Source organism: Phyllosticta citribraziliensis (genome assembly GCF_038025025.1).
Source record: "Phyllosticta citribraziliensis strain CPC 17464 chromosome Unknown J3D65scaffold_1, whole genome shotgun sequence".
In the NCBI taxonomy this organism is placed as follows: Eukaryota; Fungi; Ascomycota; class Dothideomycetes; order Botryosphaeriales; family Phyllostictaceae; genus Phyllosticta; species Phyllosticta citribraziliensis.
In genome coordinates, this window is record NW_027117338.1 from 977,900 (window position 1) to 999,645 (window position 21,746).

Sequence of the window (21,746 nt, forward strand, 5' to 3'; positions counted from 1 at the left end):
GAGCTTCAAGGACCCAACGACGGAGCTCACGGACTTCATGATGGCATCAGACCAGGTTTTAGTCCAGTCTCTCACGACTTTTCCCGCCGCCTCTTTTTCGCGTTATAGTCATTCGTGTCCGCGTCTGTGTCTTCGACTCACAAGCTCCCGTTTTCAATTCCTACCACCACCACCATAGCTGCGAAGCAGTTCCACCGTCAAGCTGTTGCCAGTCCGTAACTGCTAGGTCCCGCCAGACGCGTTCGCGTACCCGCCAGCATGGGAGCGTACGATGAGAAGGGCGCCGACGCCATCGCCAATTCCACACCCACCAGCAAGACCGGCGCTGCCGATGGAGCTCACGAGTTCCCCGGGAGCGAGGGCTCCTCTACCCAAGATCTGGAGAAGCAGGGTCCCGACTCGTCACATGAGCTCAAGAGAAACCTCAAGAGCCGCCACCTCCAAATGATCGCGATAGGTGCGACTGTCTGGCACATAGAGCTTCCCTGCAATTTCTAATCCGAGCACAACGCAGGTGGTACCATTGGAACGGGTCTCTTCATCGGTAGCGGCGAAGCCATCGCGGAAGCTGGACCGGCCGGCGCACTCATCGCATACGCTTTCATCGGAACCATTGTATACTCGGTCTGCGTCTGCCTTGCTGAAATGGCAACATACATCCCCGTCTCCGGCGCCTTTTGTGTATTCGCCGCACGCTTCGTCCACCCTAGTCTTGGTTTTGCCATGGGCTGGATCTACTGGGTATCATGGGCCCTGACCTACGCTCTCGAGCTCACTGCGGCCGGTTTGATCATTCAGTATTGGGACAAGGACCTGTCAATTGCCATATTCATCGCCATTTTCTGGGTCGCAATCACCGCCATCAACTTCTTGCCTGTGCGCTTTTATGGCGAGCTCGAGTTCTGGTTTGCAGGCATCAAGGTCCTCATGGTCATTGGATGTGAGAATCCCTCTCGGCGACGCTTGGCTTCTGGCGCTGACATTTTGTAGTCACCATCTTTGCTATCTGTGTCGACGCTGGCGTTGGCAAGAACGGCTACATGGGCTTTTCCACGTGGTCCAATCCCGGTGCTTTTGCGCCCTACCTTGTCACATCAAACGACTCCACCGCCAAGTTTGTCGGATTCTGGGCTGTCCTCATCCAGGCCGGCTTCACGTACCAGGGTACGGAGCTGGTTGCTATTGGTGCTGGCGAGACAGGTGAGTCTGCGCAAGACACTTTCTTAGGATGACACTGACCAGTCATGAAGCCAACCCCCGCAAGACCGTCCCGTCGGCGATCCGTAACACCTTTTGGTCCATTCTCCTTTTCTTCATGGCCATCATCTTCTTTGTCGGCCTTCTCGTGCCCTACGACAACGAGGGTCTCCTCAGCCAAGGCAACGACGCCTCCAGCTCGCCGCTCGTCATTGCTGCCCAGCTCGCCGGAGTCAAAACGCTGCCCGGAATCATCAACGGCGTTCTCCTGACTGTCGTCTTGTCCGCCGCCAACGCCAACGTCTACTCGGGCAGCCGCATGATTATCGGTCTCGCTGATGCTGGTTGCGCGCCAAAGTTCTTCACAAAGACAACCCAGGGCGGTGTGCCGTACTGGTCGGTCGCCTTCACGGCGTCCATTGGGCTGCTGGGCTTCATGAACCTGTCATCCACCGGTGGATCCGTTTTTGACTGGTTCCAAAACATCTCCGGAGTGGCCGGGTTTATTTCATGGGGATGTTGTTGCTGGTGCCAGATCGCCTTTATGCGCATCCTCAAGGCGCGCGGCATCAGCCGCCAGTCCCTCCCCTACATTGGCAGTCTGCAGCCCTTCACGGCGTGGTACGGTCTCTTCTTCAACGTCCTCATTATCTTCACGCAAGGATTTACCGCCTTCATGCCATGGAACACGTCCAATTTTTTCGTTGCGTACATTTCGCTCATCCTCTTCGCCGTCCTCTTTGTCGTCCACATGCTCGTCACCAGGAGCAAGTTTGTCAACCCTGCAGAGGCCGACATCGATACGGGCCGCCTGCAGCCCGAGACGGAGGTATGGGAGGAGAGCAGCGATTCCTTCTTTTCGCGGATGAAGAGCAAGATTCGGGGTTGAGGCGAGGGACTTTTGCGGCGTTTGATACTCTCCTACCTTTTCATATTTCTCAGTCCTGTCTTGAGATGATGACGCTCATGTACGGCGGTGTAATGATTTGATTGGACGCAACCAAAAAAGGGGAACGGTTTCGGAAGCTTTCAGGGCAACGCAAAACTGGGGTTGGTTTTGGCATTTCTACGGCGTTTTCACCTTATTACATGATCGCACGTAATGGCGGCAAAAATAGACGTCGACTACTTCACATCATCGTCAGTACTGTCAGAGCTAACTCCATGCTTTGAAGAACCAAGCATAGATTTGTAGTGTAGTCGGTGATGGTGGAGATTTGGGTGATTGGCTAATTGGGACTAGCGTGGTCGGTGTGGCCATCGCGACGCACCACCCTACTATTTCTACTCCACCTGAACTCGTCCTATTGAGGGGAAGCCTTATTTTCCTACTCTCCCGTGACCATGTGCGCCTGAAGTAAAAGAGCATGTGTCCAGGCAAGGAAACTTTTTGATTTACTCCAAGGGTATTTTGTAATCCGACCCAGAGAAGAAGCACTTTTTGTGGGTATCATACCGAAGACCCAATCCCATACATGGACGGCGAAGGTCCATGAAAGGGCAATGTGAAAGGAGGTGCAGCGTCAATGTCTAGCCAACGGCTAATCCAAGCCCTTGAACTTCATGACGTGCTGTCCGCCGGAGCGGTCCTTGCCCTTGCCCCTCTTCCTCTTCTTCTTGCGCTTCCTTCCGCCTTCGTCATCGCTGCTGTCGCTGTCCTCACTGTCCTCGTCATCGTCGCTGTCCATATGATGCTTTTCGGCGCCCGCCTCGGCATCCTCCTCGTCTTCGTCCTCGTCGCCGATCTTCTCGTGCCAAACCTTGATGACTTGGCCTCCGCCCGTGATCAAGCGGCCGCCGACATCAACACCAATGGCAACGACGCCCTCGCCCTGTTCGTCGTGGCTGATTTCGCCAATGACCTTGTTGGGGCCGACATCGATGAAGCGCACCAAGCCGTTGCCCAAGCCGACGGCGACGACCTTGCCCGGCGCGCCCACGCCCTCTGGAAGCAGCTCCATGACATCGAGGCTCTCTCCTCCTCCTCCGCTTGCTACGGCCGAGTCGCGGTCGACGATGATGCGCTCGTCCTGGTCATCCCACACGCCGCGCTCCCACAGCGTGACGACACCGCTGGCAGTACCGACCACCAGCTTCTCGCCCTGGCTCGTACCCTTCTTCGGCAGACCTCCCACGTACGTCGAGCTCAGCAGCTCCTCTTCTTGATCTTCGCTTCGCACCAGCACGCCGCGGCGCAGGTCCGTCACCGCCAGCGTCGAGCCGCCCGTAGTCACCCATTGCTTGCTGAAACCGCTAGTCGAGGCCGCCGTCGGCGCGAGTGGTGTGAGCGAGGAAATGTAGTCGTCGTGCGGTCGGTGTGTGGCTTGCGCGCGCAGCGAGGGGAAGGTGTGGTCCTCGCGGAGGTCGTAGAGGTGAAGCGCAGACGAATCGCCGGCGAGGAGGAGGGTCTGAGGCGAGAGAGCGTGCAACAGACACGGTGCGTCAATGTCGGTGCCGCGCATTCTGCATTTGACATTGTCAGTTTTTCCATTTTCCAGCCTCTCCCCGGACACTTTTTTTGGTCTTCTTTTCTTCTTCGCGGGTGTTTCTGAGACTTACCCGGCTCTTGGAACATTGATCTTCGACAGCACTTGGCCCGTCTCGCTGTCCGCCGCCTTCACCAATCCATCTGTTCCCGCGGAATACAGCGCACCTCCATCGGTGCTATACGTCAGAGTGCGGCAGCTGCCCTTGTGTCGGCGAGTCCTCCAAGTCGTCTCAATCTGTCCGAAACCGTTCTGCGCCGCGAGCGCGCTCACGTCGTTGTCGTCGTCATCGTCACCATCTTCGCTCGAGTCGTTGCCGTGCGCCACGGGCGGAAGTCGAAAGGTCTGAACGTGACCGCTGGACAGGCCGACGGCGACCAGTGGCTCCGACGAGTGGACAGCCTGCGCAAAGACGTCTGCGCTCAACGGCAGGTTGCACACCGTGTCGAACATTGGTGTGGGTGGTACAGGCAAGAATGCCGACGCTTTTGCTTGTCGTTTGCGGCGTCTGCTGCTAAACCCCGTCCAGGAACGGAATGCGAACGGAAAGCTGGCGGGTAAGGCAAGGCAGAGCCTGGTCCCACCACCAACGGGTTGAGTTCGGAAAGCTGATTCGTCAATGCCCGAGCAAGGATCTGCTCACGTGGAATCGTCTTGGCTTGACGTCAACCTTATTTCGACATCGTGAGGTCGGCGGTGATGATGAAAGTGGTCGAGAGTTGTCGTCGCAAGAGCCTGGGAGAGAGTTTGGTTGGGAGCCAGGTTTTGTGTCCGGATCCTTCCACGACGACGACTAATCGCTTTGTTCCGCCGAGACCACACGCATGCAGCCATTCACAAGGACATCCGTTCGTCCATCATCTTGGAGAGAGCCTACTCATCATCAGTGCAATTCCATGCTTGCGGCTTCATCTATCGACTGGAAGAATCTCTCAATTCTACCATCGCCTCGATTGGAAGGTACCCAGGGGTAACAGGAGCTTCAACCTGGATTCTCGCTGGAGCAGCGGCTGGACATTCGAGCTGGATGTACTACGCAGAATCATCCCTGATTGACAACCTTTTGAACCCATTGATTTGTCGAAACGATGTCTACACCGCATCCCGAATGGATCAGGAGACAGATTCTGTCAATTGACTTGCTGCTATCCACCACTTCAACCGCTAACCTCTTGTTTCTCATCCAACACTTCCTCCTTTTCCACTGTCGCCGCATCGACTGACCGGCCACGCACCAAGTTGTCTAGTCCAACTTGTCGATTGACCTCCCTCATCCGCTCCTTATCAGCCTCGGCCGTACCCTCGCTACCAAACAGAATGTCCATTTCCTCCAGCGTAAGCTCTTTGGTCTCAGGGACGACAAAGTAGATGCTACAAAGGTCAGTGATGATTTTCACAATGAACAGGATGACTTACAACGCAGCACCGCCGAAGGTCAAAAGTCCAAAAAAGATGTAAGTGCCGTACGTAATCCCCGTTAGCATGTCCGGAGTGATTTGGCCTTGATTATTTTCTGTCAGCAGAAATATTCTGGTGGATGAGCTTACTTACCAATGATAAAGTTGTTCATCCAGTTGCTACTCGCACCTAGAGCAATGCCATACGGTCGATTCGAGAGCGGCCAGATCTCAGCAATGAGAATCCAGGCACATGGACCCCTAGCTCAAGCCATTAGTTTCGTCGTGCGGTCAACACATGAGCAAAAACAGACCAGCTGTATCCAAAGTGCACCACAAACAGCCAGACCATGACTACCGCAGCCCAGCCCGCTGCTCGGTGAGAAGGCCAATCGTCCTGATTCTTGGCGACAATAACCGCGATGATTATGTGGCAAGTTGCCATACCAATGGCCCCGACAATGAGGACCGGCTTCCGCCCAAGTTTGTCGACATACATGACGGCAGGTATGGTGGCCAAGAACATGACGATGCCGACTACGCCCGTCGCGAGGAGCGACACCGAGTTGGACGACATGCCCAATTTGTTGAAGATTTGAGGGGCGTAGTACAAAATCGCATTGATGCCTCGGCCAGTCAGTACGTCCTCGGAAGAGTCTTTTGGCGAATGGAGCACTCACCGGTCCACTGCTGGAAGAACATGGTCACCGTTGCGCAAATGACGCGGTAGAACATGGGCTTTGATTGAAACAGAGATCCGATTGCGACCCATTGCCTATGGCAAATTAGCACCGAGAAGAAGACAATGAGAGATTTGAGGGGACTTGCAGTTTGAACACATTCCACGCCGTCGGCTGCGACAGGTGGGGAAACTTTTCCGCCAGCGTCCTCTTCTCAAACAGACTCTGCGCGCGGATCTCAGCAAACTCCAACTCGATGAGCTCGTGATCCTGTGGCAGGCTGCGTAGTTGCGCCAAAATCCTTCTGGCTTGAGGTTCCTTTCCGTGGTGGACCAGCCAACGAGGACTGAAGGGCATGAATATCATGCCGACACCCAGCAAGACCGCAGGAACTACTTGGAGCGAGAGCGGAAGAAGCCACGCCGCTTGGTGCTGGCCGTCGCCTGTGCCGCCGATGTAGTTGCAGCCGTAGTCGATCCAGAAGGACACCATGATTCCCAGGGTGATGGAGAGCTGCTGCAAGCCGACAAGCGCGCCGCGGACTTCAGGGGGTGCGATTTCAGCGTTGTACATGGGGACGACCATGGAGAGCGCTCCGACGCCCATACCTTTACGCCGCGTCAGTGAAGTAGGCCAAAACCAGCGTTCGAGAAGAATCACTTGCCGGTAATGAATCTCCCTCCGAGAATGGAATGTTGGATTCCACCTGCAGCCGCCGTCGTCTGGATGATGACGCCGACAACGAATATTCCGACATTTATCAAGATCGTATATTTTCTCCCAAGTACCTCGGCCAGGAAACCACTATACAGCGTCCCAAACCAAGCTCCAAGCTCCAGGATGCTGGTCAGCCAGCCCATCTTCGTGGAATTTTCGTCGCCGGTCCAATCGGGCAAAGCTGCGCCGCGTCAGAAAAAAGTTCTTCGCCTCGAGCTCAGGGGTTGCGGTCAGATGTCGCACTTCTGTCAAACGAGTTCATGGTCAAGACCCCGCTGAAGACTCCCTGATTGTAGCCGTATAGGAGCCCTCCCAGACACGCGAAGCATGCTATCCCAAATACTTTGAGGTTCTTCAGTAGCGCTAGCGGACCGGTCGAGCCTGAGAGCTCCTGCCGGCGGGTGAGCGCCGCCGAGTCGAACTGCGCGGTTGTGCCACCTGCTGGTGCCATGGTGGACGTGTGCAATAGTGCAGCAAATCACTCAGTGTAAGTGTTCTTTGGGCACTGATTCAAAATTCAAGTCGGCTGCGAGCCAGGATGATGAGCCTGCCAGCTTTCCTCCATCGCGTCCGCCGCGCCGACAGCACAGAGATATATATCAGTCACGACAGACGAAAGACGAACGCTGTGCCGGAGCAACAACGACGTGAGCTGCTGAGCTCCTCCCTGCGAGTCGACCAGTCGCACCCGCTGCGGCTAAATTGCTCGGGTATTATGCCGGGGGGCGGCGGGCACGCTGATGGCCAGGCTACCTCCCTACCTGCTTGCCTGCGCCGAAAGACGCGCTGCGGCGCGTTACCTGGAGGCGAGGCGGCCGTATCTGTCAGACGCGTGGCTTGAGGGATCGCTCGTGCGGGGAAAACGTGGACTTTTGGCAGAACGCTGAAGCGGGCGTGCCCCCCGTCGTGACTTGTGATCGTGACTTGCGTCGCGCTGACCTGGTAGCCCTATCGACTGTTTCTGCTCGGACTTAACTGACTGAGCTCGCTCTGTCGGACGGACAGGCGTGCTGTGTAAATTTTCAGTTTCCTGTTCTTCAAAAAAGTCTTTCGATCCTTTTCGTCATCAAGTTTGGGCGTCTGCCTCGCAGGCATTGGATGCTCTCTGTTGAGCTGTACAGAATTCCCTGTCCCACTCATTCATGTTGTGCCAGTGTACCGCTGCTCTTTGCACAATGGCGAGTTTCCCAGCGGACTGGATGTGTGTCTCTTGGGTGCTTCCAACATGTGACGGGCCCAGAGGAACCACTTGATTGAACTATCGGGATCACTGTTTGAATTCGAGGTATGCTGGAGGATATCTACGTCTTAATTGACCAAAATTGATGCGCCACTCACTCTCATAGCTGTGGAAATCAGCTTGGTGTTTGCCACACGGCCTTGTGAAAAGCAATGTCGGCCCAGAGTGAAGGTGCAACCAACACCGTGTGCGTTGTCAACAACGTCATGTCCACACTGGCACTGGGGACATACAGCTCACAGTAATCGTGGTTGCATCAGTCGGTACCGGTAGTAAATGCTTGGCCTACCTGCCAGCTTGGTTCTCGTAAGACACCACTTGTTCTTCTGGGAGTCTGGGAGCCTCGTTGGAACTTGCTTCAAAACAAGTCGTCAAGACCTCAAATTAAGCTGTGTTTGTGGGATTTTTAGTGCGACTAGAAGTGGAAGATATGGGTGGTTTAACGCGGCTTCTATTAATTCATTGCCTTATCGTTGGAACCCAAATGACCTCCAGCTCCTCCAGCTTTGAACCGCCGCTATCTCTGCCCGCCGGTCAAGTCAATCGAATCATCCTGATACGCCGAAAGGGCAGTCAAATCAAGTACCTCCTCCTAATCTGATGAGAAGCCAGCCAAATCAACCGCGGTATTCTGGAACACTGGGGTCCTGTGGGAACCCCGGGAGTCATCTGGAAGTGCACAGAGGCTCCGAGGAGACGCGCTTTGAAATCTGTGAGCGTGTCGGGGTCCTTCCAGTTGTCAGGATTTTCTGAGCCGCCGTGTCGTTCTCATCGGACTCAGGGCTCATCATATCTGCCGCGAAAGGGCTGTTCAAATTAGCGACGTCATTCTGCTAGATCGGAATCTTCTGGGTACGCACCATAGACCTCTTCTTCACGTGTGTCTCCTGAGCCGTAGTAGCTATCGGCGCCGACCAAGGAGCTTGGCGCAGTGGGAGGGTTTTCTCAGCTGTGTCTTGCAGAGGTGCCGTAAAGTCCTGGCGGATCGTGCTATCTTGATCGGCCCTCCTCAACGACTGTCCCGAATGTCAGTCCTTGCTTTCTCTCAAAGATTAGACTACTGCTTACAGGTCTCAACAATTGAATGTCTCTCAGCTGTCGATTCTCCGTCATCAACCGTTCAACATCTCCCGGAGTGGGAGCCCGTGGCGAGACCGCAACCTCGTCCGTTGCAATCTGTGGGTGGACTGCCCGCATGAACACTTCAAGGCCAGACGGCTCTTCCGGCTCTGGGGGCTTGGGGGCACCGTATTTCTTCTTGAGTTCATCTCTCTTGGCCATGGCCCGCGCAAGGTCGGGGTCTCTTTTGTTGACGGCTGTTTCGGCAGGGTTCTTGGGTGTGGTCTTTTCGGGCTTGCCCGTAGGCGTCTTGGGCGTGCCTACACACATCTTGGGTCAGACGAAGCTAGGGAGAGACTGCGAAGATGCAGATGTGGAAAGGTACGGCGAAGTGGTATGGATTATTACCTGGCTTTTGTTTGCCATTGCCTGGTTTGCCAGCGCCTGGTCTGGAACCCTCTGGTGGCGTGTTTTTCTTGCGGGGAACGGTTTCCTTCGATTTTGATTTGTCTCCTGATGTTGCTAGAACTTGTTTAGAACCCACACCGCCAAGTGTAAGAGAAAGACTCACTTGGCACTTCGCTTTCTTCCTCCCTTTCATTCGGCGGAGGCGTCGGGTCTGGGAATAACGCTGTTGAAGCTTGTTTAGATATTTGGTCACACAGAGAAGGGAAGAACGCTACCGCCATACCTTTGTCATTCTTGGAGGGCGGGTTGGTGCTGACACCTCCTCCCCTGAAAGCTTTCATGGACTGTGGGAGGGATAAGTCATCTGAAGTCTTTTTGAAGAGTGTGCTGTACTCACAACGACGTTGTTTCCCTGCCAATCCCCGTTTTCCCATTTTGAAGGAAACAGAAAAACGTGTCGTTCACGCTCGCGCCTCAGGCGGCCAACACTCATGTAAGTTCGGAAGGTTGCTGGGGCGGTTTTTATGGAAATTGTCTGCCGTACTGGACCTTCTCCTTCAAGAGTCTGCATGACGACCTGTTGTTCCATACGATTGACCCAGTCGTCTCCGAAGACTTCTGCTGCCAGTTTGAGGAATCTGTCACGAGGGGGCCCCTGACGATCAGACCATACGAATAATCGTGTCTCTGTTCTATCGTTCACAAAGGATTGGCCGGTGTATTTCCTGCCATCGTAGAGCTTGACAATCAAGACACCTTTGGCTTGGTTGGCCCCTTTGGCCCCTTCCTGGAGCAAATCTGCTTCGCTACTGATGGAGGTTAGCCGATTTTTATTTTTCTTGACGGAGGGAGAAACTCACGCTGGATACGTTCCATCGTCTCCTTTGTTTCCTTCGGCTTTTTTGTTTCTACCGGCTCTTCTGCTTACGTGTTCCTCCTCCTCCTCCTGTTCTTCTTCTACGTCGTTGGATTCCATTTGAAAGGGCGTCCAGCTAGCAATCTTTGTAAGGAAATCTGAAGCCCCGCTGTGGGGTTCATAGCTGCCAGCTTGCTTTGATGATGGTGGGCCAGGTTTCCCAGGCGGGACGGGTGCTGCGAGAGCCTCGTGCGTAATTCTGTGATCGTCGCTGGTCCATGGCTCGTCTCCATTCCACGTCACATTCTCTTCAAAGGCCAAGCAGGCCAGCTTGTCAGCGACAGTCAACATGGACGTCTCGCAGCTGGGCGGTCTGTTCGGATAAGTGTTGTGGTTCAGTTCCAGTCCTGGGCGCACGAATCTGGCGAATAGAGGCTGGTTGTAGCGCTCAAGCGTTAGCATGGTCGCGGCCAGGCCGTTGGTCCAGATTTGTCGGTTGTAAAAGTCTACAAGACGGGTCCTTCTTTCGTCTGGATCCTCTTCCCGGTTTTCTGGATCCTTCTCGCCCCTTCTATGCAGATAATCTATCCCAATCGTTTTGTCAATCTCGTTATCAACGTCCATGTTATCGTTGCCGTACAGGTAAAACGCAGGACTGGAATGTCGTGGAGGAGTGAAAGGGGCCATGGCTGCTGCGTCGTCATCGTCTTCGTCGATGTCCATTTCCTCTTCCGCACCTGGCAACCAGCCCCAAGACTTTGCAAAATCTGAATCACGCCATTTCGAAGCGTTTGCGTCTGCTCGGTGGAGCGAGTTCCTCTCCTGCCGCTTTCTTCTTTCCTCGAGTTGGTTTCTTCTTTTGAGCCGCCGAAACGTGTGCGATCTGTCCCGCTCTAGCTTCGCAAGTTTCTTCCGTATTTTGTACGCATCGGCCCAACAGTGGTAAGTCGGAACATCTTCTCCTGGCCGGGTGAGGAACCAGAGCGTAGACCTGGGTGTTATGGCTGCCAAGGCCTTTGCTTCATCTTCCTCGGCCAAGTCTGTTCGCAGGAAGTACTCTTGAAGTTCGTGATTGCGGTCGGTTGCATCTTTTGGACCGATTTCGTACAGGCGCACGCCGAACCACACCTCGCCATTTGAGCGGACAACATCATGCTCGCATCTGGAAGCCTCCGTAATTTCGAAGTACCAAGGAATAACGCGGTCTTGACGTATGACTATCGCTTCTGCGTATCCCTCGGGATCCTTAGGCTGTGGAATATGTGGCGATGGAGGCAGTTCCACGATCCTGCTGTGCTCGACGAGGTTTCTGCCCGACGTCCGTCTGGCTGTAAGTCGTCTGCTCTCACGAACTTTGCCAGGTAAAAGAGTGCGCATCTCAGCCTGGGTGATGATGCCCCAGGGAACAGGAGTGTAAATGGTGGAGTTTTCGGGATAAGTAACTCGATACAGCCGTCGGAGGCGCGGTCGACAAGCCTGAGTCTCGTTTTCCATCTTGGACACCATTTATCCAGAAATAAGATGCAGAGTAGCTACCTGTATTCAAGTGAGTGCACAGGATGGGCGCAAAAGATTTGCGGCACGTATTTGACATGCGCAGCATCAAGTCCGGACAAGGACAGAAGGCCCTCGGCAGCTCGGTCGATCTGTATAATGAGAATTGCGAGGAGCAAGACAAAGAATATGAGCGAGACGATACCGTTTGCGGACAGTTGTTGTAAAATCCATTGTTCCCTGGGCATTAGAGGTGCCAAGCATAAAGAGCTCCCAAGCAAACTCCAACTCCTAATGCCGAATGCGTAGTGCCACACGCTTTAGTACACAATATCCACAAGTCCCGCAATCACCTTGTCGTACACATGAGCGTCTATGGCCAATGTTGGAAACTGTGGGAGAATTTATTAAATCTGCTCATCGGGCAAGGAGGCACGAAGGAAGCAGAACGGGGGTCAAACTCACAACTCATCCTTGCGTGACCAATCCCTTTTTAATCTACCGTCCTCTTGTGCCCGGGCCTCTCCCTTTGCGACAGATGTCGTGTCAAAGAAGCCTTCTAGATCCATCCATTCAGCTGTAAATGCAGTCACCAGCTTCGCCCAGTCCTCGACTACATTAATGTCCAAGTGATTTCCATCATCTTGCGCCGTATGCCACTGTTGTGGAAACGGCGACGGAATCATGTGCAGGACCTCAACGCCTCTAGCCATGAAGGGGATGTGATCGTCCTGGACCATCATGGCCATCATGCTACCTACGTCGTTGCCCGTATCTGGCAAGAACATGGGCTCGGACAAGGGCAAGACGCCGCCCAGCTTATTATCGCTGCCGGTAGCCTTGCCATAGTTTGGCGAAGACTTGAATTGACCTAGGCTGCGCAGTCGCTTCTCGACGTTGGCCATGTTGAGGTACGCCCAATGCGTGGTCTGAAAATATGACGGGACAGTTGGATTCTCCGACCCCAAAAGATCCAGCAGCAGAAATAGCTGTATCGAGGAGAGAGCTGTTTGAAACGTCGATGTCGCCGGATGGTATTGGTTCTCCCAGTCCTGAGCTAGAGCCCTAAGTGGATCGTGTAAGTCTCCTCCGGACCCAGTTGAAGGCGGCAAACTTACCTTGCGCCATACAGCGAATCGGAGTCCGACCAGCTGTAAAATGCTTCTTCTCCATCCAGTAATAAGATCTGAACACCTCTTTCCTCCTCTACATCCATGAAGCCCTCGCCCGCGCCCTCGGCCTCCATTTTCTCCCACTTGCGCGTCAACGCGTCGTCAATGCTCCGTGCAGCGTGCATGATCATGGCACATGGGGCAGCACTATCTGTAGCGCCAATGAAGCCTTCGGGCGTCAATTTGCTGTCGTAGTGGGCGACAAGAGCCAGCCTGCCAATTTCGCCCTCTTTGGCCCATGGAGGGTCGCGAGTGGCTATGATGTTGACAAACGGCACCTCTTTGCCATTTGAGGTCGGTGTGGTGCTAGACGAGTTGTGCAATTCGACGCGCCATGTGGGCAGGATCTGAGCGAAAAAGTCGAGAAAGTGCTGGCGGACCTTTTCAGAGCCCGGTGTGCCAGGAACACGAGGTATGAGGATCGGGGCGAGAAGCCGGCCGGTGCGAATGTTGAAGTCGTCGCCCGGGGACGGGAGACGTTTAAGAGTAGCTTCGGAAAGGGTGGTGTAGGCGGCGGAGAAGGAAAGCGAGGGCAGGACCAGCGTCGTTGCGCGGACAAGTTGCGAGAAGAGTCGCATGGTAGGAGGACGAGACCGAATGATGGCGATTGAAGGCGTCGACGGTCAGATCATGGCTGAGAAGAAGAGGCAGTTGACCAGAGAAGAACAGGTAGGAGTACGAGAGGGCGGCGCAAGGTTGGGGAAGTCGGCATGGATGGATGGAGATGTATTATAGTGGCAGCTTGGCGTAAGATCAGTGGGTGGCATCTCGACGTCGTCAGGTCGTACGCCCGGGCTGCAAGGTCCGTCATCCGCCCGAGCTGACATCCCTGTCGTGTTCGGGTTCCGTTGCGCCTTCACGTGTGTCAAAGCTCCCGTTCCAGGAAGTTCATCTCCCGTTCAGACCCTCTTCAATCCCTCGCTCTCGCACTTCAATGTCATGAGAACTGCGCTTTTTGCAGGGCTGCGTGCCCCGGCTCATCTCTGTCGCCTCCCACCTTGCTTGCGCACCACCACTGGCTGCCAGACCGTCATCCCGAAATTTCAACACTATGGCCGTTGCGCCTCGAGCTCCTCTGCGACCAAGGCCAAGAAACAGAACGCAAAGGTCGCAACATTGGAGCCCAAACCTTTTGAAGAAACGCCAAAAGTAAAATACCGTGAGTAGTAGCAGCAGAATGACGCAACTACTTGGAGCTAACCATCTTGACCAGTGTATCCCGAGCGGCTTTTGATATACAACGCCGGAACTGGAAAGACTGCCTTCATCGGAACCTACAAAGTCCTTTGCCTGACTCTGTTTGCGCTCGGGTGCTACAAATTGGCTCCATTGGCCTACGGGGGCACTGATTCACATGGGCTATTTGTGGCAGCAAGTAAGTGCCTGTCCCAATTATCCGGGACGCGGCTCGCGTCTCAATCTTCCGCTTCATGCTAATTGCCTGTAGTCCTCATTGTCCCCAATCTCGTACTCCTGTTAACAACACTGCTTACGGCTCCCTTCACCAATTCGATCTTTCTATGGATCCCAAGGGAAGCCCGTCGCTCCCATGAAAACCTCATGCGTTATCTGAAAACGCTCCCTCAATCAGCCCGCATAGATCTCATCACCATGCGTCTCTCTGGACTGCACAAAACCACGCGCACCACGTTGGGTGAATTGCGCGAGTTCCGCGGCGGTTTTGGTGCTGCAAACTGGGTTCGCGTTCCTCCCAAAGCTTCAGTCTGGGCGGCAGAAGAGCGGCGAATGAGAATGGGGTTTGGGCAGCGGATCATGGCGCTGTTGAAGGAACCGCGGAACAGATTTGCGATTGACTTGAGAGATGGAAAATCCGGGTCGAGGTCGCGGGTGCCGGGCGTTGTGGAGATAGTGGCACAAAAAGTCAAGAGGAATGGGTTTGTCAAGGCAGGAACCTGGAGTGAGGACTTGAAGAAGGTCTTCAGGGGGTGATGTCGTTCAGTTGGGGTGAGATCAGGGGGTTGTGTCTGGATCAGTGTGATCAAAACAATAGGGAGGCGTGCAATGACAATATTTGCAAGGCAAACATCTCCGAAAAGCTCCAGCACATGCATGTAGCCTCAGAGTGTTCTACTAATGATTCTGCCCGTCAAATTGGTGATGCGAGTGTGGTACCATCCAGGTGCTCAGTACCTCATGCCGGTATCGGACGCTATTGGTCAATGCGCGAGCTTCCCCAGAAAATATTCGGCACGCGCGTTGTCCCGCATCAACACACCATCGCAACAATGGCTGCCACTAGAGCTCTTCGGATTGGTATGGCACCCTGACAGCTGCACAGAATCGTCTAGTTAACCACAATCCAGGTCTCATTCCCGGTGACGGAATTGGCCGCGAGGTAGCTCCCTCCCACAGCTTTCTCGACCACCCCGCAAGCTTCCACTCGATCTAACACAATGGTCCTCTGATAGGTCATTCCGGCCGGCCGCCGCATCCTCGAGGCACTGCCTGCTTCCCTGGGTCTCAAGTTCTCCTTCGTCGACCTCCCGGCCGGCTTTCAGACTTTCAAGGACACGGGTGCCGCGCTGCCAGACAAGACGGTTGAGACGCTGAAGAAGGAGTGTGATGGTGCTCTTTTTGGCGCTGTCAGGTACGAAAACTCTCTCCCTACTGACATACATAGACTCCAAGTCTTGACTCCTCTGACGTGGACCATAGCTCCCCCACCGTCAAGACCCCCGGCTACTCGTCGCCTATTGTTGCGCTGCGCAAGAAGCTCGCGTTGTACGCCAACGTCCGACCCGTCAAGAGCATCGCAAACGCAACGCGGCCTGTCGACCTGGTCATCGTCCGCGAGAACACCGAGGATCTATACGTCAAGGAAGAAAAGACGTACACCGACCCGGTGACCAACAAGCGCGTGGCTGAAGCCATCAAGCGCATTTCGGAGACGGCGACGCACAACATTGCGACCATCGCGGGCGAGATTGCGCAAAAGCGCCAGAAGATCCGCGACAACGGTGTGCCCAGTATCCACAGCGGCCCGCGCGTCACCATCACCCACAAGAGCAACGTGCTGTCGCAGACGGACGGCCTCTTCCGCGAGGTCTCGCGCGCTGCGCTGGCCGCCTTTGCTTCGTCAAAGCCCTCGGTCGCCATTGACGAGCAAATCGTCGACTCGATGGTGTACAAGCTGTTCCGCCAGCCCGAGGATTACGACGTCATTGTCGCGCCCAACCTGTACGGCGACATCCTTTCCGACGGCGCCGCCGCGCTGGTTGGCTCGCTGGGCCTTGTTCCCAGCGCCAACGTAGGCAAGGAGTTCGTCATTGGCGAGCCCTGCCACGGCTCTGCCCCCGACATCGAGGGCAAGGGCATTGCCAACCCCATTGCCACCCTTCGCAGCACTGCTCTCATGCTCGAGTTCTTGGGTGCCGATGAGGCTGCTGCCCGCATCTACAAGGCCGTCGATGCCAACCTGGAGGAGGGCAAGCTGCTGAGCCCGGACCTGGGTGGAAAGGCTAGCACTGATGAGGTTGTGAACGACATCTTGAAGAAGTTGTAAGACCTCGGATAGGTCTGTTTTTGTAGGATTTGACGATGGGTCATGATGGGATGAGCTATTCGTGGGCACGAATATCGTATGAGTGCCCAAAAAAGAAAGACTTTTGGCCGTTCATAGAGCTTTGGACAATCCAGAGAGCGTAAAAGTAGGTAGCAGTTGCAGCTCCGTAGCAGCACTTGGCTGTCCGTGATGGCAACCAATCTGCATGGTCAAAATGGGAGGAACACTGGTTTCAATCACCAAATGGAAAATTGGTCCGCACCAGGAGACCTCCAACATCAGAAGCGTGATTGGAATTCATTAATTCTTCAATCCATAATCATAACAAGTCCAACTCGACCTACGTCCCCATTCAACCCCTGCGCCTGGTGCTGGGGCCTTTCGACTTGCTGGCAGTCGCAGTCGAGGTCGCCGACGGGGTGCTTGGTTGACCAGCCGCGATGGGCTTCTCGGTCTTCTTGCTTGCAGTCTTCTTACCCGAGGGGCTGTTCCAGTAGTACACCATCTGGAAAGCAAGGATGCAGTTGAGCACGAAACCCGAAACGAAACCGTACAGGACCAGCGTGTCGTTGACCTCCTGAAGCGTGGTGAAGATGCGGGAGAGAGAACCAAGAAGGTAGTTGAAGACCTGCACGCGGGATGTCAGTTGGGGTTTGCCTTTCGTTGGGGGAAGAGAGCGTGTCCTACCGCGAAGGCGCTCAGTTGTCCAGTGCTGCCTTGCTCGTAGTTGGCCACGATCTGGGGAGCCTTGCTCGCGATACCGAGCACGCCGGCGGCCGCCTGCAACACAGCCATAGTCTTGGGGTCGACAATGCGCTGGTCAAACAACGCGTATCCCGCGGCCGCGAGGCCAGCTACCCAAACCGCAGCGCCTGCGCTCTTGCGCTGGTAGTGCAGCACCAGCGCCGCGATGGCGACGTTTTGTACCAGGATGAAAGCCGTCTCGCCAAATGTGCTGAACGGGAATCCTTGGCGAACATTGTATGCCAGGCTTATCAGGTAGCTGCTGGTCTCGAGCAGGTAGCTCAGGAAGCTGATTCCCTCGGCGGACTGGCTGTTGACGAGCTTGATCAGCTGTGGGATCTTGACAATGGAGCTAGCCCCGATGATGCCGATCCCAAGGCCTTTGCTGATTGCAAGCTTGACGCATTCTGGGGACGCGGCCGGGTCGATGTCGAGGATCAACGTCTTGTAGCAGGAGGTGCCGAGGAGAGTGACCCCAGTTTTGAAGATAGGCTTGGGGAGTTTGTGCGTAATCGGCTGGAGAGCGCTTCGTAGGGCGTCCATGTTGCTGGCGTGGAGGACGAGCGAGAGCCAGAGGGCTGTGAAGACTGGGGAGGAAGATAGGGCTGGTTCCAAAAGTTTACGCAACCTGGTCTGGAAGTTTTGTGCCAGGGTGATTCGCGTTGAGGGCGGTGTGAGCTCCCACCCAGGCATGCTCGGCGCGTTTCTCCCCCGCGAACTCTGACCCGACACCCACTTTGTTTCCCCCATCTCTTTGCACCGCACTTCGTCCGCTCGATACGTTTTCGGTTTTTCGGTGACTTCTCTGGTGCCTGCTCTTGTCCACCCAATAGTCTTTCCGGCGATGTCGTCTCAAATCGACTTGGAACTCGAGAGGTTGGAATTCATCCAACTGGCCCGCAGAGGTCCTTGGACACAACTCTTAGTGCTTCGTTGCACCCAGGAACCTGCCGTTACCACTACAGCTACAACTACAATGCTGCCACGTTTCTGACCCCTCGACGTGCTACTCGCCTGAAGAAGTGACTACAGCCTTCTGATTCGGAGACGAGGCATCAAAGTCCATGATCGACCGTCATTCGTGGCTGCCAAGCCATTTCACAACTCTCTGAGATTTCTTTGGCGCCCAGGCAGACTTCAAATGCTTTGTTCCTCGGATCCGATCACCAGGCTTGATCAAGAGACCATCTCCGGGTGTCGAGGAATCCCTGACCATGCTGCAGGCTTTCTAGAATCGAGTCCTACTCTTCTGTTGTGCCTTGAGAGATTGGTGCAGGTCCTCTGCTGGTTGTCACGATTATATTTTGTGAATTGATATCTTCATCCAGTTGGCTCAAGGGCTGGAGCCCACGGAGAAAGCCTTTCGCGTCTTGACCTGGTCGCACTTTGCAAGCACTTTCCCACTGATCCCGCGCTCCAAGGTCTGGCAGGAAACCCGCAGCACATACGAAAATCAGTCGGAAAGCAGGTAAGGAGTATTTCTATGTATGCTTCAGCAGACTATTGGAAGGAAGCATTTGGGCTTTCCTGCACCAAAGCATTCAGGAGCATTCAAGAGCATCCAAATATCGAAGGGGCCTCAACGCGGAGCGGAGCGTTCGAGCTCAGATTTGCGAGACTCCAAGATTCATGCGCTACGAATTGATCGCCAAGCTTCGCTCCAAACCAACAAGCTGGTCGTCCGCTCACCCCTCAAGCAATAAGGCAGATGAACGTGTTGACTGAGGGTGCCTCGGTAGACAAGCGGTTACTCCAAAGACCAACTTCGGAAATGTTTGCAGAACTAAATGGATAGCATGAGGTCAGGATCGCAGGGCCAACAACACACTGGCCAATCGTTTTCCGGAAGAGCACGCTCGCGCCGGTTTGGGCCACTGATGTCTGTCTGCATCTGCAAAGTCCACGAAAATGCAATGCCGACCGAGATCACATCCTGTGCAAAGCAGAACATTTTCCCGAGTACGACTTGCCAACAAGAACCACATCTTCCAGGATTTTAAAAACGTTTGACAGCCACGGCGCAGCTTTTACCTGGTTTTTGACGGACTAACAGTGCCACGGCTATGGGTTAGGCCGGCCCGGCGAGTCCTTCTGCAGGCTGCCCTGTCGCTAGCTGAACGTCCCCACCCCCTTTCTGCATCTTCTCCGTCGCAGTGTGACGATTGCTTTTTCGAGCCCAGAACTAGACACGATCGTTGCCACGCGGCGCTGACACTTGTACGTAAACCATCATGCTACCAAGGCTGATGAACGTGGCAGTCGGACCTCATTTTCTCTAGCGACTGACACGAAACAGTCTGGTTTGTCGTTATGACGACTTGCTCGCGACTGGCGCAGATCCCGCGCGTGTGGCTGCAGCTCAGCTGCTTTTTGGGAGGGTCCCTCTGCGGGTCTTTGCATTCACCACATCCATGTGGCTGGTTGTGTGCGAATCATTGCGCGTGGTTCTGGCGCTGTCCACCCAGAAGCGGTGCTAATGTTAGGACTGTGCTAGAGGGTGGCTGCCGTTTCTGGACCGGCTAACCGCCACATGCACCATCCTCTGCCTTCACGGCACATCGGCTGATGGGCCAAAGGCGCAGTTTCTCGCTACTACCCAATGGCTGAAGTGGTGCGGTACAAGTTGCATGCCTTGTGGATATAAGGGGCGGTACTTTCACGTCCTTTTTTTCTTGCAGTCTCTCAACCCCAGTCACTCCTTCTCTACGATTCAATCCATCATGCATATTTCCAAACTTGTCGCTCTTGCGGCGTCTGTCTCTACGGCTGCTGCGCAAATCAAGGGGTTCAACTACGGTGCAACTTTCTCTGACAAGTCTGTCAAGCAACAGGCAGATTTTGAGAATGAGTTCAAGACTGCTCAGGGGCTTGTTGGCGCCAGTGGCTTCGCCAGCGCTCGTCTCTATACCATGATCCAAGGCGGAACTACGAATGCTCCCATTTCGGCCATCCAGGCAGCCATCAATACCAAAACGTCACTCCTTCTCGGTCTTTGGATATCGGCAGGCCCGGACAGCGTCAACAATGAGGTCGCCGCGCTCAAAGCAGCAATCACACAGTATGGAACGGCCTTCACGGACCTCATCATTGGCATCTCGGTCGGGTCCGAGGACATGTATCGCGAAACGCCCGAGGGGATTGCCAGCAACGCAGGACCCGGAGTGCAGCCCGACCAAATAGTCAGCTACATCCAACAGGTCCGCGATGCCATCAAGGGCACGACTGCGGCATCAGCGCCCATTGGACATGTCGACACGTGGACGACGTTTGCGAATGCCACGAACAGCCGTGTCATCGCGGCCTGCGACTGGCTGGGCATGGACGCCTACCCGTACTTCCAGAGTGCCATGGAAAACACCATCGATAATAGCAAAAGCATCTTCTACGATGCTCTCGGCCAGGTCCAAACGGCCGCCTCGGGCAAACCTGTTTGGATTACTGAGACTGGGTGGCCCGTCTCCGGAGCCACGCTGAATAAGGCCGTCGCGAACGTCGAGAATGCGAAGAAGTACTGGGACGAAGTCGGCTGCTCGCTCTTTGGCAGCACCAACACCTGGTGGTACACGCTGCAAGACGCAGCGCCTGTCGACATCCCCCTTCCCTTTGGCATCGTTGGGTCGACGCTCAGCACCACGCCGCTCTTTGACTTGACCTGTGGCTCAAGTGTGTCCAACTCTTCCTCCACTCCTTCTGTCTCTTCTTCTTCCTCAGCTGCCCCCATGAGCACGTCGGCATCGCCCGTTGCTTCTGCTCCTGTCGCTGACCACGCTTCGCAGGCAGAAAGCGGCGCCTCAGCAGGAGGCGCGTCGGCTCTGCCCAGCAGCCCCGTGGGCGGTAACGCTGCTGCACCGTCTGCACCTGGTGCCACCACTCTCTCTAATGCTGAAGGCCTGACGGCGCCTAGCGTTGGGACCAGCACGAACGTCGGCAGCGATGGTGTCACTACCATCTTGGTTGTCACGATGGAAACTGTGTCTGCCTGCCACGCATAGATGGCGGGGTAGCTGCGGTGTATGTGCAGATCGTGCGTCTATCGAAGTGGCCGGATCAGCCTCTATTTCGATTCCTGGCGCCTGTATTATCACCTTTGTACCTACTTTCTTTCTCCGCATGGAGCATTTGATTGCATAGCGACGTGCCAAACTCAACAATTATACCTGCAGGCTTATCAATTCTACTTGGTTGTTCTTGTTGTTAATAGCAGGATGAACATACACAAATCTTCTTCGTCTCTTGTCTCCACGGCTTCCCCTTCGACCTGGCTCATGTCATTTCAGTGGTGTTCAATAACTCACAATAAAAGTGTAAAGGAGAAGAGAAAAGAGTTTTAGACATGCATCCGCGCACAACACTTCATAAACATAATAATCTGCCCGCCTCCTCAACAATCAGCAACAGCTGCCGATTCAAAGTCATCCACTTCTTCCGTGGCGCAATTGGCTAGCGCGTCTGACTGTTAATTCGATTGCTCCACAAGAGCAATTGATAGCAATCAGGAGGTTGACAGTTCAAGCCTGTCCGGGAGAGTTTCTTTTTTGGCCTTTCGCCACGATCACTTTTTTGTTCTGTCCGAGGGGAAGTGAAGCAATTGCGGGGTGAGGTGGGGCGCCTTGAGGCGCGGCGATGCGCTGGTGGACCGGGCGTCGTGTTGGTCGGGCCGGCTGACGATGCTGTGTGTCGTGGATTCGTTGTTGTGGTCGGTGGTCGGTCCCGTCGATTCGGCTGCTGTTGGATGTCGATGAACGGTGGAGAGAGTGGACAGCTGGCAGGGAT

General features: G+C 54.8%; 9 protein-coding genes and 1 non-coding gene across 10 annotated transcripts; 5 read left to right on the top strand and 5 right to left on the bottom strand.

Moving 5' to 3' along the window:
- Window positions 1-56: 56 nt before the first annotated feature.
- J3D65DRAFT_15627 (amino acid permease/ SLC12A domain-containing protein) lies at window positions 57-2,405 on the top strand. Its single transcript, XM_066794133.1, has 4 exons — window positions 57-457; window positions 515-940; window positions 991-1,200; window positions 1,251-2,405. Exons 1-4 carry the CDS (start codon window positions 259-261, stop codon window positions 2,084-2,086), a joined length of 1,671 nt encoding a protein of 556 aa, XP_066659572.1. The 5' UTR covers window positions 57-258; the 3' UTR covers window positions 2,087-2,405.
- J3D65DRAFT_654610 (WD40-repeat-containing domain protein) lies at window positions 2,397-4,421 on the bottom strand. The gene is made up of 2 exons (XM_066802479.1): window positions 3,757-4,421; window positions 2,397-3,660 (listed from the first exon to the last, which is right to left on the bottom strand). Exons 1-2 carry the CDS (start codon window positions 4,134-4,136, stop codon window positions 2,739-2,741), a joined length of 1,302 nt encoding a protein of 433 aa, XP_066659573.1. The 5' UTR covers window positions 4,137-4,421; the 3' UTR covers window positions 2,397-2,738.
- Window positions 4,422-4,650: 229 nt separating this feature from the next.
- J3D65DRAFT_609266 (general substrate transporter) lies at window positions 4,651-7,069 on the bottom strand. The gene is made up of 8 exons (XM_066798668.1): window positions 6,721-7,069; window positions 6,425-6,658; window positions 5,909-6,368; window positions 5,761-5,855; window positions 5,395-5,707; window positions 5,235-5,341; window positions 5,100-5,184; window positions 4,651-5,054 (listed from the first exon to the last, which is right to left on the bottom strand). The coding sequence occupies exons 1-8, from the start codon at window positions 6,926-6,928 to the stop codon at window positions 4,841-4,843; spliced, it is 1,716 nt and encodes a 571-aa protein (XP_066659574.1). The 5' UTR covers window positions 6,929-7,069; the 3' UTR covers window positions 4,651-4,840.
- A 982-nt stretch (window positions 7,070-8,051) lies between these two features.
- On the bottom strand, window positions 8,052-11,610 carry J3D65DRAFT_609276 (uncharacterized protein). The gene is made up of 8 exons (XM_066798669.1): window positions 10,045-11,610; window positions 9,582-9,993; window positions 9,468-9,528; window positions 9,348-9,407; window positions 9,185-9,298; window positions 8,786-9,096; window positions 8,578-8,733; window positions 8,052-8,524 (listed from the first exon to the last, which is right to left on the bottom strand). The coding sequence occupies exons 1-8, from the start codon at window positions 11,544-11,546 to the stop codon at window positions 8,495-8,497; spliced, it is 2,646 nt and encodes an 881-aa protein (XP_066659575.1). The 5' UTR covers window positions 11,547-11,610; the 3' UTR covers window positions 8,052-8,494.
- Window positions 11,611-11,623: 13 nt separating this feature from the next.
- Window positions 11,624-13,463, bottom strand: J3D65DRAFT_609279 (peptidase M28). The gene is made up of 2 exons (XM_066798670.1): window positions 12,653-13,463; window positions 11,624-12,599 (listed from the first exon to the last, which is right to left on the bottom strand). Exons 1-2 carry the CDS (start codon window positions 13,282-13,284, stop codon window positions 11,996-11,998), a joined length of 1,236 nt encoding a protein of 411 aa, XP_066659576.1. The 5' UTR covers window positions 13,285-13,463; the 3' UTR covers window positions 11,624-11,995.
- A 147-nt stretch (window positions 13,464-13,610) lies between these two features.
- Window positions 13,611-14,786, top strand: J3D65DRAFT_609280 (uncharacterized protein). The gene is made up of 3 exons (XM_066798671.1): window positions 13,611-13,865; window positions 13,920-14,081; window positions 14,154-14,786. The coding sequence occupies exons 1-3, from the start codon at window positions 13,646-13,648 to the stop codon at window positions 14,654-14,656; spliced, it is 885 nt and encodes a 294-aa protein (XP_066659577.1). The 5' UTR covers window positions 13,611-13,645; the 3' UTR covers window positions 14,657-14,786.
- A 151-nt stretch (window positions 14,787-14,937) lies between these two features.
- J3D65DRAFT_581473 (isocitrate dehydrogenase) lies at window positions 14,938-16,516 on the top strand. Its single transcript, XM_066797714.1, has 4 exons — window positions 14,938-14,980; window positions 15,031-15,062; window positions 15,136-15,314; window positions 15,383-16,516. The coding sequence occupies exons 1-4, from the start codon at window positions 14,953-14,955 to the stop codon at window positions 16,227-16,229; spliced, it is 1,086 nt and encodes a 361-aa protein (XP_066659578.1). The 5' UTR covers window positions 14,938-14,952; the 3' UTR covers window positions 16,230-16,516.
- Window positions 16,517-16,581: 65 nt separating this feature from the next.
- J3D65DRAFT_546312 (mannose-P-dolichol utilization defect 1 protein-like protein) lies at window positions 16,582-17,516 on the bottom strand (the record flags this gene model as incomplete). The annotated part of the gene is made up of 2 exons (XM_066796810.1): window positions 16,582-16,857; window positions 16,917-17,516. 2 exons carry the CDS (start codon window positions 17,514-17,516, stop codon window positions 16,582-16,584), a joined length of 876 nt encoding a protein of 291 aa, XP_066659579.1.
- A 2,147-nt stretch (window positions 17,517-19,663) lies between these two features.
- Window positions 19,664-20,906, top strand: J3D65DRAFT_609289 (glycoside hydrolase superfamily). Its single transcript, XM_066798672.1, has 2 exons — window positions 19,664-20,636; window positions 20,750-20,906. Exons 1-2 carry the CDS (start codon window positions 19,694-19,696, stop codon window positions 20,809-20,811), a joined length of 1,005 nt encoding a protein of 334 aa, XP_066659580.1. The 5' UTR covers window positions 19,664-19,693; the 3' UTR covers window positions 20,812-20,906.
- A 488-nt stretch (window positions 20,907-21,394) lies between these two features.
- Window positions 21,395-21,500, top strand: J3D65DRAFT_t1. Its single transcript has one exon. It is a non-coding gene; the product is annotated as a tRNA-Asn (tRNA).
- Window positions 21,501-21,746: the final 246 nt, after the last annotated feature.

Excerpts from the sequence above, each read along its gene's own strand:
- J3D65DRAFT_15627 (XM_066794133.1), top strand. The coding sequence starts at position 259 with ATGGGAGCGTACGATGAGAAGGGCGCCGACGCCATCGCCAATTCCACA. Across the intron at positions 458-514 it reads CCTCCAAATGATCGCGATAG|GTGGTACCATTGGAACGGGT; the intron begins GTGCGACTGTCT and ends AGCACAACGCAG. Across the intron at positions 1,201-1,250 it reads TATTGGTGCTGGCGAGACAG|CCAACCCCCGCAAGACCGTC; the intron begins GTGAGTCTGCGC and ends CCAGTCATGAAG.
- J3D65DRAFT_654610 (XM_066802479.1), bottom strand. The coding sequence starts at position 4,136 with ATGTTCGACACGGTGTGCAACCTGCCGTTGAGCGCAGACGTCTTTGCG. Across the intron at positions 3,661-3,756 it reads ATCAATGTTCCAAGAGCCGG|AATGCGCGGCACCGACATTG; the intron begins GTAAGTCTCAGA and ends TGTCAAATGCAG.
- J3D65DRAFT_609266 (XM_066798668.1), bottom strand. The coding sequence starts at position 6,928 with ATGGCACCAGCAGGTGGCACAACCGCGCAGTTCGACTCGGCGGCGCTC. Across the intron at positions 6,659-6,720 it reads CATGAACTCGTTTGACAGAA|CTTTGCCCGATTGGACCGGC; the intron begins GTGCGACATCTG and ends GACGCGGCGCAG. Across the intron at positions 5,342-5,394 it reads GTGCACTTTGGATACAGCTG|GGGTCCATGTGCCTGGATTC; the intron begins GTCTGTTTTTGC and ends GGCTTGAGCTAG.
- J3D65DRAFT_609276 (XM_066798669.1), bottom strand. The coding sequence starts at position 11,546 with ATGGTGTCCAAGATGGAAAACGAGACTCAGGCTTGTCGACCGCGCCTC. Across the intron at positions 8,734-8,785 it reads ACATTCAATTGTTGAGACCT|TCGTTGAGGAGGGCCGATCA; the intron begins GTAAGCAGTAGT and ends CATTCGGGACAG. Across the intron at positions 8,525-8,577 it reads ACGTGAAGAAGAGGTCTATG|CCCTTTCGCGGCAGATATGA; the intron begins GTGCGTACCCAG and ends TAATTTGAACAG.
- J3D65DRAFT_609279 (XM_066798670.1), bottom strand. The coding sequence starts at position 13,284 with ATGCGACTCTTCTCGCAACTTGTCCGCGCAACGACGCTGGTCCTGCCC. Across the intron at positions 12,600-12,652 it reads GATTCGCTGTATGGCGCAAG|GGCTCTAGCTCAGGACTGGG; the intron begins GTAAGTTTGCCG and ends CGATCCACTTAG.
- J3D65DRAFT_609280 (XM_066798671.1), top strand. The coding sequence starts at position 13,646 with ATGAGAACTGCGCTTTTTGCAGGGCTGCGTGCCCCGGCTCATCTCTGT. Across the intron at positions 13,866-13,919 it reads AACGCCAAAAGTAAAATACC|TGTATCCCGAGCGGCTTTTG; the intron begins GTGAGTAGTAGC and ends CATCTTGACCAG. Across the intron at positions 14,082-14,153 it reads TGGGCTATTTGTGGCAGCAA|TCCTCATTGTCCCCAATCTC; the intron begins GTAAGTGCCTGT and ends AATTGCCTGTAG.
- J3D65DRAFT_581473 (XM_066797714.1), top strand. The coding sequence starts at position 14,953 with ATGGCTGCCACTAGAGCTCTTCGGATTG. Across the intron at positions 14,981-15,030 it reads CACTAGAGCTCTTCGGATTG|GTCTCATTCCCGGTGACGGA; the intron begins GTATGGCACCCT and ends ACCACAATCCAG. Across the intron at positions 15,063-15,135 it reads GTGACGGAATTGGCCGCGAG|GTCATTCCGGCCGGCCGCCG; the intron begins GTAGCTCCCTCC and ends GTCCTCTGATAG.
- J3D65DRAFT_609289 (XM_066798672.1), top strand. The coding sequence starts at position 19,694 with ATGCATATTTCCAAACTTGTCGCTCTTGCGGCGTCTGTCTCTACGGCT. Across the intron at positions 20,637-20,749 it reads TGACTTGACCTGTGGCTCAA|GCAGAAAGCGGCGCCTCAGC; the intron begins GTGTGTCCAACT and ends CACGCTTCGCAG.